Below are 20,008 nucleotides of genomic sequence, written 5' to 3' on the forward strand. Positions count from 1 at the left end.
TTGAGAAACTGTGCAGTCTCCTCTAATCTTAAACTTATTTTGGGCAGAGAATGTGTCCACCAACTCTGTTATATTGTACTCTTCCAAGCACTTAGTACAGTGCACTGCACATAGTAAGTGCTCAATAAGTATGATAGGTTCCTAGAAATCATACTTTAGTCTTTCTAATATGGGGAGGAAATTCTATTGAATGGCCAAAATGTTGTTGCAGTTTTGATCTTGCCAGGTAATCCTTTTATAGAGCTTTAGCAGGTGGTATGATTTCCATAGAATTGCCTTTGATGTGCATATTGCTTCCCATATTATTTTATCCCTACATGCCTCAAGCATTCAGTATGGTGCAGTACTGTTTCATTATTGATTTGTGTTTTTTTTTCTTTTAAGTGGCTGTAGTCTTGCTGCAGTATCTGGAGTTCTCTATGGAACCAGTTTTGTTCCAATAATTTATATCAAGGACCATGGCAGAAGAAATGATACTCAGTATTCAGGAGCTAGTCAGTATGGTGAGAGAAAATGAGCTGTTTTGTTTTATTTCATCCAATCTTGCTACCAAAATTGAAAAATCAGTATATTTAATCTCATATGACTTTTCTCATTTCAAACTTTTGGTCATTTCTTTGCTGGTAATTGCAAAATGATGAACCCCAACTTCATTTTCTTAGTGGTGTGGAGTTCAGGACGCCTTGGCTCAACTAGAAACCAACCACCATTTTTGCTCCATTCAGGGTTGGGCATTTGGTTAAATGATTTGAGACTAATGCTTAAAAAGCATTTGTTTAGCTATAGGTTTTAATCAGCAGTGTCAGCTTGTTCCCACAGACAATTTGGAATTGCTCAAAGTAAATGATGTGTATATTTGTTATTGCATTGTTTCACTGGGTAAATTCACTTCCTATTTAGAAGGATGTTTTTCTTTAGAGTTCCATAGTATCAACCCTCGTAAGGCAGGACTACCAACGGAGACCATCTGATTGAGGGTCGGGTGTCTGCTTGTTAGAGGCATTCTATAGGCTGCCTAGACAATGTGGAACAATAGAACATTAAAACTTGGCTAAGGTGTTTTTGAATCACATACAGAATTCTACAAAATACCTAATTTAGAAATTTGATTCTAGCAAGCACCAATGCCAAGTTTGTTTGTTTTTTCATCATAGAAGCTCAAATAAACAGTAGAAACTTCAGGATTAGAAGATCACATTGTGTTGCTTTTGTTTTTTTTTTTTCTTTAAAAAAACCCATAGTGGATATAGCACGGTCCTGAGAGTCGGGGGTCATGGGTTCTAATTCTGACTCAGCCACTTGTCAATTGCTGTGTGACCTTGGGCAAGTCATTTCACTTCTCTGGACCTCAGTAACCTCATCTGTAAAATGGGGAATGAGACTGTGAGCCCACTGTGGGACAGGGACTGTGTCCAATCCAATTTGCTTGTATCCACCCCAGCACTTTGTACAGTGCCTGACACATAGTAAGCGCTTAACAAATACAACAATTATTATTCCCTCTAGACTGTACGCTCATTGTGGGCAGGGAATGTGTCTGTGTATTGTTATATTGTACAATATAACCCAGGTGCTTAGTATCATGGTTTGCTCACAGTAAGTGCTCAATAAATATCATTGATTAATTGGCTGAGTGAATGAATCCCAAGGATCTGAGGAGAAACCGAATTATTTTAGTAGATTTTCACAAGAAGCGAATCCACGCCTTTTGCTCTAGGATTTAATTTTTGCTGGGGAACCTGTGGGCAGACACCAGCTCCTCTCAGAGACCCCTGTGCTTTTGGGCTAGAGTGATCTGGCCAGAAGAGGATGGATTTAATAATAATGATGATGGTATTTGCTATGCACTTACTATGTGTCAAGCACTGTTCTAAGTGATGGGTTATAGAGAAGCTAATATGTTGGACACAGTTCCTGTCCCACATGGGGCTCACACTCTTAATCCCCATTTTACAGATGAGGTAACTGAGGCACGATAAGTTAACTGACTTGTCTACTGTGTGATCTTGGGCATTTGGTGGAGCCGGGATTAGAACCCAGGTCCTTCTAACTCCAGGCCTTTGCTCTATCCATTATTCATTCATTCATTCAATCATATTTATTGAGTGCTTATTGTGTGGAGAGTACTGTACTAAGCACTTGGGAAGTACAAATCAGCCACATATTGAGATGGTCCCTACCCAAAAATGGGCTCATAGTCTAAAAGGGGAAAACAGACAACAAAACAAGTAGACGGGTGTCAATACCATCAGAATAAATAGAATTATAGCTATATACACATCATTAATATAAATAGAGCAATAAGTATGTACAAATATACACAAGTGTTCTGGGGAGGGGGAGGGGGTAGGTCAGAGGGAGGGAGAGGGGCAGTGGGGAGAAGGAGGAGAGGAAAAAGGGGTGCTCAGTCTGGGAAAGCCTGCTGGAGGAGGTGAGCTCTCAATAGGGCTTTGAAGGGAGGAAGAGGGCTAGCTTGGCTGGTGTGGGGAGGGAGGGCATTCCAGGTCGATGGCGGGACAGGCGAGAACGAGGCACAGTGAGGAGGTTAGCAGCGGAGGAGCGGTGTGTGAGGGCTGGGCTGTAGAAGGAGAGAAGGGAGGTGAGGTAGGAGGGGGCGAGGTGATGGAGAGCTTTGAAGCCGAGAGTGAGGAGTTTCTGCTTGATTTGAAGGTTGATAGGCAACCACTGGAGATTTTTGAGGAGGGGAGTGACATGCGCAGAGTGTTTCTGTACAAAGATAATCCAGGCAGCAGAGTGAAGTATAACTGAAGCAGGGAGAGACAGGAGGATGGGAGATCAGAAAGGAGGCTAATGCAGTAATCCAGTCGGGATAGGATGAGAGCTTGAACTGGCAAGGTAGTGGTTTGGATGGAGAGGAAAGGGCGGATCTTGGCGATGCTGTGGTGCTGAGACCAGCAGGTTTTGGTGACGGATTGGATGTGTGGGGTGAACGAGAGAGCGGAGTCAAGGACGACACCAAGGTTGCGGGCTTGTGAGATGGGAAGGATGGTAGTGCCGTCCACAGCAATGGGAAAGTCAGGGAGAGGACATTAGGCCACACTGTCCGAGTACAGCAAGGGGAAAGATGTTGGGATCCCCTAGCTCCTCAAGCCTGAAAATTCCCAATCTCTCTGATTCTGAAGTAGTAGTAGTAGTAGTCCTTATTGGATTTTTTTAAATGAACATTTAATTTTAAATAACTAAAGGATTAATTCTAAAATGAACCAATTAGAAATCCCCAAACCAAGCTCTCCCTCTTACGGTAGCTTCATAATATTTGTCCTCAGCACCTGAAACTGGGAGTCTTATGGTCATGAAACACATTATTTGGGTAAGACTTGAGAGAATGAGGACAATGAAGTGAAAAATAGCACTGTGTTCCCTATGGATGCCACTCTTTTTAAGATAAAAACAAAATGAACCTTTGTTCTAGTGCAAGTTTCTCATCGGTCCTTGAGAATTGAAGCTGATTTGGCTCATGATTAGACATTGTGTCTATATGGATGCTTTTTGAGAAACCACCTCCGTTCCTAATCTTTTTTGAAGAGGCTGAGTAGTGAGCTGTATCTAAAAATCAAGTAACCCTCCTCAGAGCCTGGAGTGTCAGACCATGCTTTAGTAGTGGGTCATAATAAAAGCTAAATTTTGCAGAATGCATTGGAAAAGTCAGAGGAGTGCCAAGGTTCCTTACAGCTGACATCTCCAGCTGACTATGATTCCCTTTTTCTAAGAAGATTATTCATTAATTCAGTTGTATTTATTGAGCGCTTACTGTGTGCAGAGCACTGTACTAAGTGCTTGGGAAGTACAAATCGGCAACATATAGAGAAGATGGTCCCTACCCAACAATGTGCTCACAGTCTCCAAGTCTAGTTTATTTGTCATTCTCATCACTGAATATTGGTGGGGCTTCTTTGGTGGTGGACTTCTTTACCTTCTGGGAAATGTCTGTGTGCTTTCCAAGGAACATTCAAAATGTATTCCATGCTTTTAAATTATTGATCAGCTCACAGGCGGTACTTTATCTGAGCAGCTCCCATCCTCTGTCATGGCAGTGGCAGATTGATTTTACAGTGAGTCAGAATGACCATAAACTCTTTGTGGTCAGGGAATATGTCACTTTGTACTTTCCAAGCATCTAGCATGTATTCCCACTTGCTGTTGGGAAAGTAATGCCTTCTCCTCCTCCTCCTCCTCCTCCCCCTCCCCCTCCCCCTCCCCCTCCTCCCCCCCCTCCTCCTCCTCCCACCACCATTATGACCCCTGATAATTTCCCAACGGTAGTCTGGCATCCTGACTTAATTCTAGGGGTGAGCATTTGACTCTATGGTTTATTACTTGCATTAGAGGAGAGATCCTATAGTATTTTAAAACTAAACATTCAGCTTAAAATAAGCCCACAACCCCCAGCAGTGGGAAATTCTAATTGCAGGTTTTAATGTGGGAATAAAAGGGGTTTTGGTTTAAGGGGTTTTGGTTTTGTTGTGGGGTTTTTTGCTAAATTTAATTTTGTGAACCAGAGTCAAATCTCTATGTAATGAGCTGCATGTAGATACCTTTGCAAACCATGTCCTGGGAGCTGAAGCATTTCCCTTTTCCTTTCTTCTCTGGTCCTGTCCACTCTCTTCCTCCTTATCATACTTCGTGAGTGCTAAATGCTGAACAACTTCACACTTCTTCTCCCTTTTCCCCTGCTCTGCCCTGGTTCCATGCCCAGCATCAGGACATCCAATTCCAGTTCTTGGAGATGTTTAGTGCAATAGAAGAGGCTTTGGGCTTTTTTTTTTTAACTCTTCTGGGGGCGGGGCTCCCTCTCTTTTTTCCACCCAGTCTCATTATATCTGGGTATATGCCTCTCTTACCTGCCTCTCTCTCTGCTCTTCATCTCTGTTTCTTTCTGTTTCAATTTCTGACACCTCCTTAAGCTGAGCTTGGAGCCACCTTCTACACTGATTGCTGAAAAAGGAAAAAGGGGCAAGTTTCAAAAAAGGAGCACTGGCAAAAGCAGTGATTTATGGAGGTAGGAGACATAGGGGTGTGGGGAGAGGTGAAAGTAGAAGAATTATTTCATTCTGTCTTCCCCCGGGCTATATTGGTTTCCGAGCAAAGCACAATTTCTTTGTAAATGGCTTTCTTTTTACATCCAAGTGTAATTCTTCTATTAATGGAGTTTTAATGTTTTTAAAGGTCAGAATAGAATGTTAATTATGTCTATAATATCTTTTTTCAGACTTGGACTATGTTTTCGCACACTTCAGTGGCATTTTTTTAACAAGTACAACCTACTTTCTGGTCTATTGCGCAGCCATGAAAAATAATCCCAAAGTGTACCCTGAAGCAATAATACCAGGTATGGATATTTAACGTAATAACTAACGGGGTCATTTATTAGCAGGCGTCTTGGAGCTCCGGTACTACTAAGCCAGGCAACCCATTTGAAAACATTGTTTCTTTTGAAAATACATTTTATTGATGTGTTTCTAATGCCTCTTCAAAACAGGCATGAGCAGACCCAATTCTTTGTTCTGAAGAGAAAAGGAAGCTATAGAACTGTGGTTTCCAGTGACCAAAGAGTCAGATACTACCATTGCATAAGAGAAAGTGAAGCCATTCATTCATTCAATCGTATTTATTGAGCGCTTGGAAAGTACGTTTCGGCTTTAGAGAGAGACAATCCCTACCCACACTGGGCTTAGAAGCTGCATTAACCCATCTTAAAATGGCTTCTCTAGTGGCCTGAAGAAATGAATTCAGCTTTCAAAAGAACACCCGTCATCCTAGGATAGCTTTCTCATTGGGAAAGTCTCAATTAATTGCATTTATTGAGCACCGTGTGCAGGACACTGTACTAAGTGCTTGGAGGAGTACAATATAACTGATTTGGTAGACATGTTCCAGGCCCACAAGGAGGTTACACTGTAGAGAAGGAGACAGACATTTAAAATTAACTACAGATAGGTACATAAGTGCTATTAGGCTGCAGGTGGGGAGAGTAAAGGGTACAAATTCAAGTGCAAAAGTGATGCAGAAGGGAGAGGGAGAAGATGAAATGAGGAGATGCAATTTTAATAAGGCTTTGAAGGTGGGGAGAAGGGTTGTCTGTCAGATATGAAGTGGGAGGGAGTTCCAGTTCAGAGGCAGGTTGTGAGAGACAGGGATTCATGGCAAAATAGATGAGATTAAGGTAGAGTGGGGAGGTTGATATTAGAGGAGTGAAGTAAGCATGCTGGGTTCATTCATTCATTCAGTTGAATTTAGCAGGTGCTTACTGTGTGCAGAGCATTGTACTCAGTGCCTGGGAAAGTACAATTGTAAAAGGAAATCAGCAAGGTAAAATAGGGTGCAAGGTGATTGAATGGTTTAAAGCCAATGGTAAGGAGCCCCTGGTTCTTAAGCTTTCCATTAGGTCACCCTGCTTCTCTAAATATTTCTGCTCTCTTCTTGTGTTTCAGGTTTTATTTCTGGAATTCTCTGGGCAATAGCCACTTGCTGCTGGTTCATAGCTAATAGCACTCTAAGTGCTGTGGTCAGCTTTCCATTAATCACTGCAGTAAGTAGTAGAATCTTTTTTTTTTCTAATGATCAATTTTTGTTCCTCCAATGGGTATGTGATGTCTCTATAGCCATTGAAGATGATGGAGCTTGAGCTTTAAACAGTCCCATAAGCACCAGTTTTTAAGCTCTAACACTGATCACTGTGGCTTCCATGCTTATCTCCCTTTGCCATTTAGGAACATTTGGTCAAGTTGTTCTGCATCTCATCAAGGCCCTGAACTTCTTGGGAGACATTACCCATCTTTCGTGCCCTTACCCAGTTGGACCACTTGTTCATAGTTTTTGCAGGGGATTTATAAATGGATAAGTTTGACATGGGAGAAGGGATAATCCTCATACAGTCAGCTCACTCTTTGGTGTCCTGAAGGAGTAGTAGAAATGGTACTTACTCCACTGAGTTCAATGCATTGTACTGAACTCCTGGGGAAGTACCACAGAAGCACCAAACAACTTCTCTGTCCCCAATAACCTTACTTTTCACTGGGGCAGACAGACACGAAAAATGTTTACGAACAATGGAATCCAAACAAATATTGGGATATTGATCTAGGCACCCATAACGAAGATGGGTATGACTAAATACATAAATGCTAGTGATGGCCATTGGACTGTTACAGTTTGGGGATTGAAAATTAGTTGGAGAAGTTTTCCTGGAGGAGGTGGAATTTTAGGAGGGACTTGGAGGCCCTCTAGACAGTAAACGCACTGTGGGCAGGGAACATATCTATCAACTCTGTTGTGTTGTACATTCCCAAGCACTTAGTAAAGTGCTCTAGACATAGCAAACACTTAATAAATACCATTAATGAGTACGCACACAATAAATACCATTGGTAACTTGATTTGCTTTGGGGAGGGAGTTCCAAAGGGGGTTAGAGGTGAGCAAGGTGAGAATAGTTAAGGTGAGGATGGGAAGAGGGAAGAGTGTGAACTGTGAAGTACTGGGTGAAGAGAGTACATAAACAATAATGGTAGAATTAGTTAATCGCTGCCCTAGGTGCTCGGACAGATGCAAGGCAGTCAGATTGGCACAGTCCCTGCCCCACATGAAGCTCACAGTCTTTGGAAGAGGGAGAGTAGGTAAAGAATCCTCATTTTATAGACAAGCAAATTAAGGCACAGACAAGTTAAGTGACTTGTCCAAGGTCACACAGCGAGAGTTGGCAGACCCGGGTTTGGATCCCAGGCAATCTGGCTCCCAGGTATGTGTTCTTTCCACCAGGCCACACTGGTAGAGAGCGGTGAAGTCAGGGTAAGAAATGTTCGAAATTGGAGGGAGATGGGTAACTTTGAAGATTTTGAGGGATGGAAATATGTATGCTGAGTCATGTTTCAAAAAAGATGTGAGGCAGCAGGATGTGGGAGAAATTACTCTTAGGAAATATGTGCAGAGGAAGAGTTCAAAGAGCATTTTAATAAATAACCCCTTGACACTCTTCTTAAAAGGTGTGAACCTCAAAAGGTGACATTTCTCTGCACTGAAAATCTTTGACATTACTAGAAATTCCTCCAATGTTCTTGACCTTATCCCTAAGATAAGAGACCTTGTTCAATTGCCCTGCACTAGACCATTGGAGAGTTTCGACCTGGATTCAACTAAGACCTACCAAGGCTGTTAGGCTGGAATGTGACCTCCTGATAAGGGCAGATCTTTTTAATCAGGTTTTTGCTATTTAAACTCCTTTGTGGTTAAAATGTCCATGTAATTGACTTTTAAATATCAATCTCATTAGTCAAATATTTACTGAAGTACTCACACAGGGCCCAAAATGGTAATAGACCTTAAAGGATCTAGGTTAAGAAAGGGACATCATCTCTAACCTCAAACCTCTGCCCTTGCAAACCTCATTTGGATGGAAGAAAAAAGACAACCATCAATTTATATGAACCCCTTTCAAAAGAGTTATTTCACGGAAGCGTGGCCAAAAGGCTGGGCTGGTAGACTGGAAAGTGGGTTGATCAATCAGGAAGTGTCTTGGAGAAGATGTAAGGCTCCATTTAAGTGCTTCTTAAACTGAAATTTTGAGTTTTCTTGGAACACAGTATATCAATCAATGGTATTTATTGGGTGCTTATTGTATGCAGACCACTGTACTAATCATTTGGAAGAGTACAATACAACACAGTTAATAAGCAATTTCACTGCCCACAAAGAGCTTACACTCTAGAGGAAGAACTATTCTTCCAGCAAATAGAAAGGAACAACAACCCAGAACTGTTCTCCAGACCATGTTGCTCTCTGTCACTCATTTGTATCTCAGCATGCAAATGCCATAAACAAATTAAAAAGGGGAAAAAAAACCTAGGTGCTTTGTGTATGGTGTTTTCTTGATAACTGTGTTTATGTCTACCAACTCTGTTGTATTCTCCCAAGCACTCAATACAGTGCTCTGCACACGGTAAGTGCCTAGTAAATATGTTTGATTAATTTGAAGTAGATTTCTGGTTCAGGTAGCATCAATTTATTGATAATGGATGGTTCTCCTGACCTGATCATCTCACAAATAGATGCATTTGTTTTCCTTTACTTGAATGCCAGAAAAGAAGTCAAACTCTATTAAACTTGCTAATTAATCACTTGTAGTTACAGGAGAAGAAAAAACCCTATTGAGTGATTATTTTTATTAGAGAAGCTGCCAGGGCTTGTCCTGTGTTTGAACTGGAAACCTTAAAGAGCTGATAATGATCCACCCTTCTCCCCAAGGGCTGTGGTCAACCCAGATGTTACACTTTCGTTCTCTTTTCCTTTGAAAAGTAGAGGAATGTAGATAATTTGATTAGTTGCTAATAGGAGAGTGTCTGAATGCTCCAGATGAGTGTACTGATAAAAATAATAATAATAATAACTACCATTGCAGGCATTCTGGTATGAATTATGGTATGAATTCTGGTATGGATTTTTCTTTTCACTGTGCATGGCTAGCAGCTCAGGGCTTGAACTGCAGTTTATTATTATATTTGTATTGTGCTTAGTACAGCACTGCACACAAATGTTCAGTAAATTCTGATGACAGTGATGATGATGATGATGATAAGCATTTACTATGTGTTGAGCATAGTTCTAAGCAATAGAGTAGATAGAAGCAAATCAGTTGGACACAGTCCCTGTCCCAAATGGGGCACATAGTCTAAGTACGAGGACCCATATTCATTCAGTTATATTTATTGAGCACTTACTGTGTGCAGAGCACTGTACTAAGCGCTTATAACCCATATACCAGGTGACACTGAGGAACAGAGAAGTTATGTGGCTTGCTCAGAGTCACACAGCAGGCAACTGACTGATATGGGATTAGAACCCAGGTCCTCTGACTGCCAGGCTCCTGCTAGGCTATGCTGCTGTGTGCCAGGCAGCCCCATCTGCTCCTGCACTGAGCCTAAGGAGGCTTTGGGCAGTTCATAGGGCTGCTCTGGAGTGGGCCCTGACTTCTCAATTAATGTTATTTACTGAGTGCTTACTGTGCATAGAGCACTGTACTAAGCACTTGGAAGAACCCTCCAGCCCTTTCAGCCAGCATGTCCCAGCCCCCAGCCTAGCCTGGAATCTTGCTTGGGAGTCAGAGGTCCTGGCTTCAAATCCCGGCTTTGCCAATTGTCAGCTGTGTGACCTTGGGCAAGTCACTTAACTTCTCTGTGCCTCAGTTACCTTGTCTGAAAAATGGGGATTGACTGTGAGCCCCACATGGGACAACCTGATCACCCTGTATCCTCCCCAGTACCTAGAACAGTGCTTTGCACATAGTAAGCGCTTAACAAATGCCATTATTATTATTATTATCATTATTATTATCATCCCCGCTGGGTAGTAGAGAAAGCCAGGGTAGTCCACAATGCCTGCCAGCCCTTTGGTTTTTAATCCCTCATCTGGGCCCTTTTCAGTCGTAGTCCTGCATTACGCCATAGTGAAATAACTGCCCTATTGAGTAGAGCCAGACCTAAACCAAGTACAGTAAAGCACATCCTTTCCTCAGCTTTAAATAAGGCTGAAAATCAGGTGCCTTCAGGCAGTACGACCACAGCTTTGAATTAGGGTTTAGGGCTTGATTGGACTTTACGTTCTGAAATTGTAACAGGTCTGTCCACCTCTTCCTCCTCCCCAGTACTGTGGTCCAACTGAACCAGTTTTCTGTCTTAGACAATGGCAACGGGATGTTTGGCGGGACAGTGTGATCTTAATGTTTCTATGTGAAATATCTGACATCCTGTCTTTTTTTTTCCTCCTTATGGACTTTCATAAGTCTATCCAAACCCCTCTTGAACGAACTGATCATTTCAAGCCTTTTTAGACTGTGAGCCCGTTTTCTAGAATGTGAGCCCGTTGTGGGCAGAGATTGTCTCTCTTTGTTGCTGAATTGTACTTTCCAAGCACTTAGTACAGTGCTTTGAACACAATAAGCGCTCAATAAATACAATTGAATGAATGAATTTCCTCTGGTAGTTTAAAGGCTTGAAGTCATACCTGGGACTTCTCAATGATTTACTCTCACTGTCTGAAATGAGGCGAATATTCCCCTAGAGTGTAAATTTATTGTGGGCAGGGACCATGTCTACCAGCCCTTCTATAGTGTACTTTCCCAAGTGTTTATTACAGTGCTGTATGATTGAAGAGCAGCCTTCTGACATTTTCTGGTCCAACTTTATAGGCAATTCTACAAATAAAGGGGAAACTAACTGTGAGAGGAATCCTCTGAAATCTTCAACTCACAAAATAAGCTAAACTGACCCACGTAATAGGAAAAATGTAGAACAATGTAAAGAGATTTTAAAATGTTACTGAATTTTTCTTTTAGGGTCCTGGCCTAATAGCTGCAATGTGGGGAGTTCTGGTGTTTAAAGAAATAACGGTAAGTGAAATGACGGGTAAGCCTAGGAAAACCCTGAATAGTTAAAGTAGGATTTAATTGGGTGCTTATGCCTCTTCTAATTCTCCATAATATTGAAATGATGAATATTAGTACTTTAATTTGGCTCTTATATTTGTCCAAAGGGCTTTTAGATTTCTTCATTCATTTTGTCCTCACAACATCCCTGTGAGATGAGGATTTTACCTGTGAAGAAACTGAAGTTTAGACAAGTTCAGGGGCTTGCTTGTGAAACCACAGCAAGCCAGTGACAGAGCTGGGGTTAGAACCCAGGTCTCCTGACTCTCAGACCTGTGATCTTGGGTCATGGGTTCAAATCCCGGCTCCGCCACTGGTCAGCTGTGTGACTTTGGGCAAGTCACTTAACTTCTCTGGGCCTCAGTTACCTCATCTGGAAAATGAGGATTAATTAAGACTGTGAGCCCCCCGTGGGACAACCTGATCACCTTGTAACCTCCTCAGTGCTTAGAACAGTGCTTTGCACATAGTAAGTGCTTAATAAATGCCATCATAATTAACTAATTAATATTTCCATTAAGCTTGGCCTAATGGAAAGAGCACAGCCGGGAGAATCAGAAGACCAGGGATCTAACCCTGGCTTTACCACTTGCCTGTTGTGTTAGAAGCAGCATGGCTCAGTGGAAAGAGCCCAGGCTTAGGAGTCAGAGGTCATGGGTTCAAATCCCGGCTCTGCCAATTGTCAGCTCTGTGTCTGTGGGCAAGTCACTTAACTTCTCTGTGCCTCAGTTACCTCATCTGTAAAATGGGTATTAAGACTGTGAGCCCCCCGAAGGACAACCTGATCACCTTGTAACCCTTCAGCGCTTAGAACAGTGCTTTGCACATAGTAAGTGCTTAATAAATATCATTATTAATTATTATTATTATTATTATTATGTGACCTTGAGCATGTGCTTAACTCCTCTGTAACTCAGTTTATTATTATATTTGTAATATATTTGTAATATATATTTGTATATTTGTAACTGAATTTATTAATAACTCAGTTATTATTATTATTATTATTGTTGTTATTATGTGACCTTGAGCATGTGCTTAACTCCTCTGTAACTCAGTTTCCTCATCTGTTAAATGAGGATTCAATACCTGTTCTCCACCTTACTTAAACTGTGAACCCTATGTGGGACAGGGACTGTGTCCAACCTGATTAACCCGAATCTACCCCAGGTCTGATAATAGAGCTTGACACATAATAATAAGTCCTTAACAACTACCACTATTATTATATCAAACGTAGAATATTCCAGGCTGTATTTTTTTTTAGTACCTTCTAGTTATCCTGCCAAACTGAGGAACTGAAGCTGGAGCTACAATTGTTAAAATTTTCTGTTTTTTTAAGGGGAAAAAATGTGTTAGGAGCTCTGAGATGTTGGTGGGTGACTAAATACTTAAAGAATAAATTTCATAAGTGTATGAATTTTGGTCATATTGGAAGAGGATTATTCTGGCTTGTAGAGAGCAGAAATATGTCATGGGACAAGCTAATATCTCTACAGATAGGCTAGTAAAGTGTGCAGAGTACTGTACTTAGGGGAAATCACTGGCCAGAGTTTCTGCCAACTTCCCTTTTGCTAGGTCTTTAGAGAAGCCAGCTAAGATCAGCCATTTTTCTCCCAATACAAGGAACAAGAGAATAAGCAGAAATGAAAAAATGACTTATGTTCAATCAGTTGTAATTATGAGTGCTTACTATCTGCAGGGCACTTGGGAGGGTACCATATAACAGAATTAGCAGCTCCCGTAACGAGTTTACTTCTAGAGGAGGGTTCACCCCATAAATAACTGTTTCTGCCTTTCCCCCACCCACAAAAAACATTTCTCTTCCCAACTTTAAACTACCTGGTTCCTTTTCCATAATAGGTTTACTGGATACAATGTCCTTTTCCACAGTAAGTTTATTGGAAGCAATGTGAATGCAGAGATTCTGAAACAAGGAGACAAAGCCACAATATTTTCCTTTTTCAAATGCAGCTGAGTGAGCAAGCCAAGCCTGTTTCTAATAAGACCCAATGCTATCACTAGGTCCTGGGAACTATAAAAGGAGCTTGTATATCTGGCTGATCTTCAAATGATAAATCATTCCAAGATAGAAAAATCATTTCATTCCTGCTCAATGAGAAAATGTATTTTAACAAATCATACTCTTAGTCTAAAACAAGATTCCTTAAGTTAAATATCCAGGGAAATGTATTGTTTAGCAACTTCTAAGAACAGTCTGAAAAATAGTATTTTCTTCCTCCCCCACCCCCCCCCTTTTATTTTAAGTTTACAGCTTATTAGATGATCTGAGTTTTCTCACACATGTTTCTCATTTCTTCAGTAAGGCTATTTACCCTAAAGGATCACTCAGTGTCTCAAACAAGCTGTAAAGCTCCATGGAAAGCAAGCACCTACATCACAAGGGTTTCTATTTAACAAGCATGATAGCAATGAGCAAGTGCTAAAAGTCTTAGAAAACCATGAGAAAGGAAGCATAGCTTATTGGGGATGAAAGGCCAAGTGATAAACTCACGTGGTCTCACAGATGGATTTGCTCCTCCACCAGACATCACAAATTTCCCAAGTGTGTAGTAACAGAGAGCATCCAGACCACCAAGCCCCCATTCTCCCCTTCCTCTGGGCCTCCATCCAGGGCAGGGAGAGGAGCCAGTTGCCTCTGGAAGCTGCTGTCCTGGCTCCACTCAGTGACCAGTAGTGGATTTGGAGACACTAGAGTGAGCCCAAGAGAATTCCGGTCTTCTCCAGCCACTCCCTTCAAGGGAATCTTTTCTTCAGAAATACTCCAAGCTAATGTGCCGTAGTGTAAGCGACTCATTATTTCTTTTTCTTTTTATTTGTTAAGCATTTACTATATGCCAGGCACTGTACTAAGCACTGGGGTAGGTACAAGCTAATCAGGTTGGTAACAGCCCAGGCTACTCCTGGAGACCAGGTTGGAGTAATTTTGCCCCCTTAGGCATTTATTTAAGCTCTCAGTACCACCTGCATGGCTACTGTTTGTTATCATGACACAATTGCTCTGCTCATTGAGTTGTCGTGATTCTGTTGCCATGCATAATATTTGGGTATTTGCTTTCACTCCCAGGATATTTACTTAGGGAACTTGTACTGGACAGTGTTTTTACCTCAGTGTAAGTTGGGCTTTTAGAAATATTTTTTCATCGAGGTACTTTAAGTAAGGAGAAGTAAAAGCAGTATGTCTTAGGGGAAAGAGCACAGTGCTGGGAGTCAGGAGACCCGGGTTCTAATCCTTGCTCCAGCACTTGCCTAGCTGTGTGACCTTGGTCATTTCACTTCTTTTCTGGGCCTAAGTTTTCTCATCTATAAAATAGGAATTAAATACCTATTCTCCCTTCCCCTTAGACTGTGAGTCCCATGTGGGACAGGAACTGTGCCTGATTTAATTATCCTTTATCACCCCCTGTGCTTAGTACGTGTTTGGCATATAGTAAGCACTTAACAAATTCCATCATTGTTGTTATTCTTAGAAATATTCGAGCAGGCTCCATAGTGGTTTTAGCCACAGAGCAGTACGAAAGCCATTGGACACGCTCAGATCGGGCACTTGAAGCTCTCTGATGCAATCACAAATGTCCTCCAAGAATAAGATAGAGAAGCAACCTGGTGTAGTCGATAGAGCAGGGTCCTCAGAGTCAGAAGGATATTCATTCAATCATATTTCCTGATACTTGTCTGCTGTGTAACCTTGGATAAGTCACTTCACTTCTCTGTGCCTGTTACCTTGTCTGTAAAATGGGGATTAAGACTGTGGACCCCATGTTGACCCCATGGACATGGACTGGGTCGAACCTGTTTAGCTTGCATCTACGCCAGGGCTTAGTACAGTGCCTGGCATATAGTAAGTGTTTAACAAATACCATAAATAAGTGAGGAACAGCAACTACCCATGAAAGGTTCTAGCATTCTGCTTCAAGGGCCTAGGTTTCTGTTCCCGGTTCAGCCTGTTATCCGCTGTGAGAACTTGAGCACTTAACTTCTCTGTGCCCCAGTTACCTTGTCTGTAAAATAGGGATTACGACTGTGAGCCGCATGGGGGACATGGGCTGTGTCCAAACTGATTATCATGTATCTGCCCTAGCAGTTACTATGTGCCAGGCACTGTACTGAGCACTTAATAAATACCATTTTTTAAAAGAAGAAAATGCCTGGAAGTGTAGCTCTGGAATCCCGGTGGGCCCTGAAGTGGTGTGTGTTCAGGTTAGGGGAATGTGATGGTCATTCCCTGGAGAATTACTTTGTTTCCCCCCAAGATTCTTAGATAGGTTTCATTTGGCCAAATGCACCTTTGTGTTTTTATGCCTCTTGTCTGGGGACCCTTCAGACTGTTTCATTTGAGTAGTCCAGACCAGCCCCTATCACCTTAGCTCAGTCAATTGATTAGAAGTTATTGAGCCCTTTGCAGAACACTGTGTAAGAGAATAGTTACTTGGGAATAGTTACACTGGAGTTACTGACGTGATCGCTGGCTTCAAGGAGCTTACAACCTAGTTTACAAGCTGCCCGGTCTTGAAATGGAGAAAACATTGCTCAAAGGGCATAAAACAGATGCCAAGCATATAGGTTTAAACCTGGGAAGGCCATACTTCTCAGTAATACTTGGAAGATGGAAGCTTTGCTATCTTTTCAAGATGAAATCAATTATATATGTACTTAAATACATATATATAATTGATTTCATCTTGAAGTATATATACACATTCAGACTGGGGGTGCAAGTCTAATAAGGTTAATAATTGTGGGATTTATTAAGCACTTACTGTGTGCCAAGCACTTACTATGTACTAAGCTCTGGGGTAGATACAGGATAAGCAGATCAGACCCAATCCCTGTCCCACATGGGGCTCAAAATCTAAGGGGGAGGAAGAACAGGTATCATGCAGGTAATAATGAGTTCCTATGGTTTCTTTTAGATGTTGGATATAACTGCATTTTTTGTATTTGACTCAACCAGGTTTTTATTTCTTCTATCTTTCTTCAACAGGGTACAAAAAACTACCTCTTATTAACCCTGGCATTTTGCATCATTCTGGCTGGAGCTCTCGCCACTGCTTTTTCTAAATTATAACAGACTCATTAGCACCAGGAGATGGCGGTCGGGTTTAACAAACCCTACTTTCCTGCTAGCCGGGAGAGGGAGATCTTGACAAGGAAGAAAGCAGAAATAATTTTCACAAGACAAGAGGAAATAACACCAAATTTGTGTGTAATAACCAGAGTGATTTTTTTTTAACTTATTTCAAACACATGGGAAGGGAATGAAACCTTGCTTCTAACAAGTGAAAGGAAATGGATGGTTCCAACAGCTATGGAGGGCAAAGCCAGGAACTTGTTGAATCAGTTCAAACCATTTGCAATCATGTGGTTATGATATTCTACAACCTCTTCGTTGATTTCCTTAAACCGGACCACTATACTAAAGTGCTCCAGGTTTCATCCTCTTTGCAAAGGATGTTTGGAAAGAGGATCTCCTCGTTGCTTTCATAGACTGTTCAGAACAGAATGTTAACCTGTTGGCTGCACAGTTGCGAATGGTTGACAATAGACAGTGGCTTTTGCCTCCTAAGAGAGACTGCTCAATTTATTTCTTTAAAATGCCCAGGGAGACTAACTGACAGTGTTGAAGGTCAATCCCTGAGCTCAGGTGGTTGCGAGCTAAGAAACTGTCAGTGCTGGTAGTTGAATATCTTTTCACGATGAGACATTAGTGATAAAGGACTCTTGTTTTTAACTTATTGCTCTCTTCAGAGAAAAGTGACAGGCACTTCTTTCTTTTAACTTTTCCTTTTGAAACCTTATGTTTCCTACACAATACAGGAGATGAAATATTAGGAATTTAAACTTGATTTCCTCCCCTAATTGTGAAGAAAAAAGTGACACACTACTGCTTTACAGAGATTAACTTGAATGAAATGCATGGATTACCTCATTTTTTATATTTTGTAAATCATCCATTTTCCAAAACTTGAAATATAATAAAACTTATACTGACTTGAATTTTGTTTTCAAATATGTATTTTTTTTCTTGTTTTCTAATTGCAGGGTGGGCAGTTTTAGTGCCATTATTTGAATGAAAACTTATATTGCAGTTGTAGCATTCCACTGTGACTATAAGATCAACATCATTTTTATTTTTCACTTCTACTCATAATTTCTGCAGCATCGTTTGTCCTGGACATTTATGGATACCAAGTTTCGTCTGTTATTTTCTTCTGTACAGGTGCTCTTCTTTGGTATCAAAAAATCTGGCGTAAAAATTGAAGCACCAACAAAACTTTATAATAAAGGGAAATGCTCCAAATTTACACTAGAACAGTACAGTCCTAACATGCCTTTTGAAAAATAAATTAACACCAATTCCCAAGCCTCAGATTTCAATGTCCCTATAAAGAATATAGCCACACTCTTTGCTGCCTGTGGCGTCCACCTGCCCCCACCATGTATGCTCCCCCCATATAAATACACTCTCACTAAGAAACAGTGGAGATAGGTAGATTTCGCATCACACCTCACACCACACCCCCACCACCACCAACAATACACAACTGTCCTCCATACAACTAGAAAGGCCAGAGCCAGAAAATAGCAAGAAGATGAGAGTCAGGCCTGTGGGGCAAGTGTGATATTTTTGAGCAGCAGCACAGTGTCATCTGACTTCTACCCCTGGGCAGATACAGAAAGACTGATCCATCCTCACTCTCTCTGGCTCCGCTGAGGAAAGACAGAGGTGCATTCAAATCCTCAGCATGAGGCACTCTTTCTCAGTCCCTCAAGTTTCACCCAGTGCTGTGAGGTCAGCTCTGCATCTGGCCTGTCCCTAAAGCGACTCATAATGACCACCCTCTCTGGGTGATGGATTCTCACTGCCACATGGTGTATATCTATGAAAGGAGGTACAAAAGGGAACTCACACTTGCAGAGAGTGAAGGAACAGGGTGGAAAAAGTAAAATGCCCACATTCTGTACACTGAACCAGCCTGGAAGCCTGGAAGAAGGGAACCGGGATTCACCAGATGCTCCGATTTTTGTCTTAAGACAGAGGGAGGACAGTTAAAAATAGAAGCAGCTTTGCCTAGTGAATAGAGCACAGGCCCGCGAGTCAGAGGGACATGGGTTCTAATCCCAGCTCCACCTGTCTTTGGTGAGATTTTGGGAAAGTCACTTCACTTCTCTGTGCCTCAGTTCATCTGTAAAATGAGGATTGTTTGGGAGCCCCATGTGGGATGTGGACTGTGTCCATTCTGATTATTTTTTTATCTGAGAAGCAGCGTGGCTCAGTGGAAAGAGCCGGGGCTTTGGAATCAGAGGTTATGGGTTCAAATCCCAGCTCCGCCACTTGTCAGCTGTATGACTTTGGGCAAGTTACTTCACTTCTCTGGGCCTCAGTTACCTCATCTGAAAATGGGGATGAAGACTGTGAGCCCCACGAGGGACAACCTGATCACCTTGTAATCTCCCCAGTGCTTAGAACAGTGCTTTGCACATAGTAAGCGCTTAATAAATGCCATTATTATTATTATTTTATTATTATTATTATTATTATTATCATCTACCCCAGCACTTAGTACAGTGTCCAGCCCACATTAAGCACCTAACCAAAGAAACGTTTGGGATATTATAATGAAGGGGACAACCATGGGTCTAATCCAGATGGCTTCCCTAGAGTCCTTGCTTCCTAGATACTGGGCCATAGAGTGAAAGTCTGTCAGACCCATCCCTAACAGGAAACTGCAAGAAGAAGTGTTTTAGACATCTCTGCCAATAAATCAATCAGTCATATTTATTGACCAGACAGTGAATGCAGAGTACTGTACTAAGCACTTGGACTGCAATATAATACAGTTGGCAGATACATTCTCAGCCCACAAGGAGCTTACAGTCTAGACCAGGAGACAGGCATTCAATCATGGATATGTACATAAATGTGGTGCTGAGGGTGGGTAAATAAAGGATACAAATCCAACTGCAAGGATGACACAGAAGAGAATGGAAGTTGGGGAAATGAAGGCTTAGTCAGGGGAGGCCTCTTGGAGCAGAAGTGTTTTTAAAAAGCTTGAAAGAGGGAGAGGGTGATGGTCTTTTGGATATAAAGGGGGAGTTTGAATCATTTCAGAGAGGATCCATTTCCATGGATGGGGTGGTTGGGGAAGGGTTCATGATGAGGCAAGGGCTGGGAAGCCTCTTGCTGGCATGTGTGCCAAGGAGTGGGCTTAGTCCCATGGCTGCTGCACTCCCACCCACCCCTCAACACAAGCCATGGAGTGGGGCCCAAACTTCAGTGTTCCAAGCAAACTGATGGACAGCCACCAGACCAAACCCAGTTTTCTTGGAATAGCCAGGCATCTTAAGGAGTAACTGCTGCTATTGCAGTGGAGGTCTCTTTAATTTCCCCGGCCCTGTCCCTCATTCCAGCATGAGTCAGTTTTTATGTTCACCCCTGCCTGGCGCCAACTGTAGCTGGACAAAGCAGAACTACATCAAACATGTCTTGCGGCTATTTAATTTTCCTCATGGGTGAGCTCAACGTCAGCAAAGACACAAGAGTCAGCGAG

The 20,008-nt window shown here is 41.8% G+C and overlaps 1 protein-coding gene across 1 annotated transcript in view; it reads left to right on the plus strand.

The window, feature by feature from the left end:
* The window catches only part of TMEM144 (transmembrane protein 144), a 37,866-nt gene extending 20,424 nt beyond the window's left edge, over positions 1-17,442 (plus strand). Inside the window, exons 8-12 of the mRNA XM_038755148.1 lie at positions 385-503; positions 5,231-5,350; positions 6,453-6,550; positions 11,346-11,399; positions 16,441-17,442. Of these exons, the coding sequence (XP_038611076.1) occupies positions 385-503; positions 5,231-5,350; positions 6,453-6,550; positions 11,346-11,399; positions 16,441-16,524 (475 nt within the window). The 3' untranslated portion in view covers positions 16,525-17,442. The remainder of the gene's footprint in view (positions 1-384; positions 504-5,230; positions 5,351-6,452; positions 6,551-11,345; positions 11,400-16,440) is intronic.
* The last annotated feature ends 2,566 nt before the right edge of the window (positions 17,443-20,008 follow it).

This window comes from Tachyglossus aculeatus, chromosome 12 (assembly GCF_015852505.1).
Source record: "Tachyglossus aculeatus isolate mTacAcu1 chromosome 12, mTacAcu1.pri, whole genome shotgun sequence".
In the NCBI taxonomy this organism is placed as follows: domain Eukaryota; kingdom Metazoa; phylum Chordata; class Mammalia; order Monotremata; family Tachyglossidae; genus Tachyglossus; species Tachyglossus aculeatus.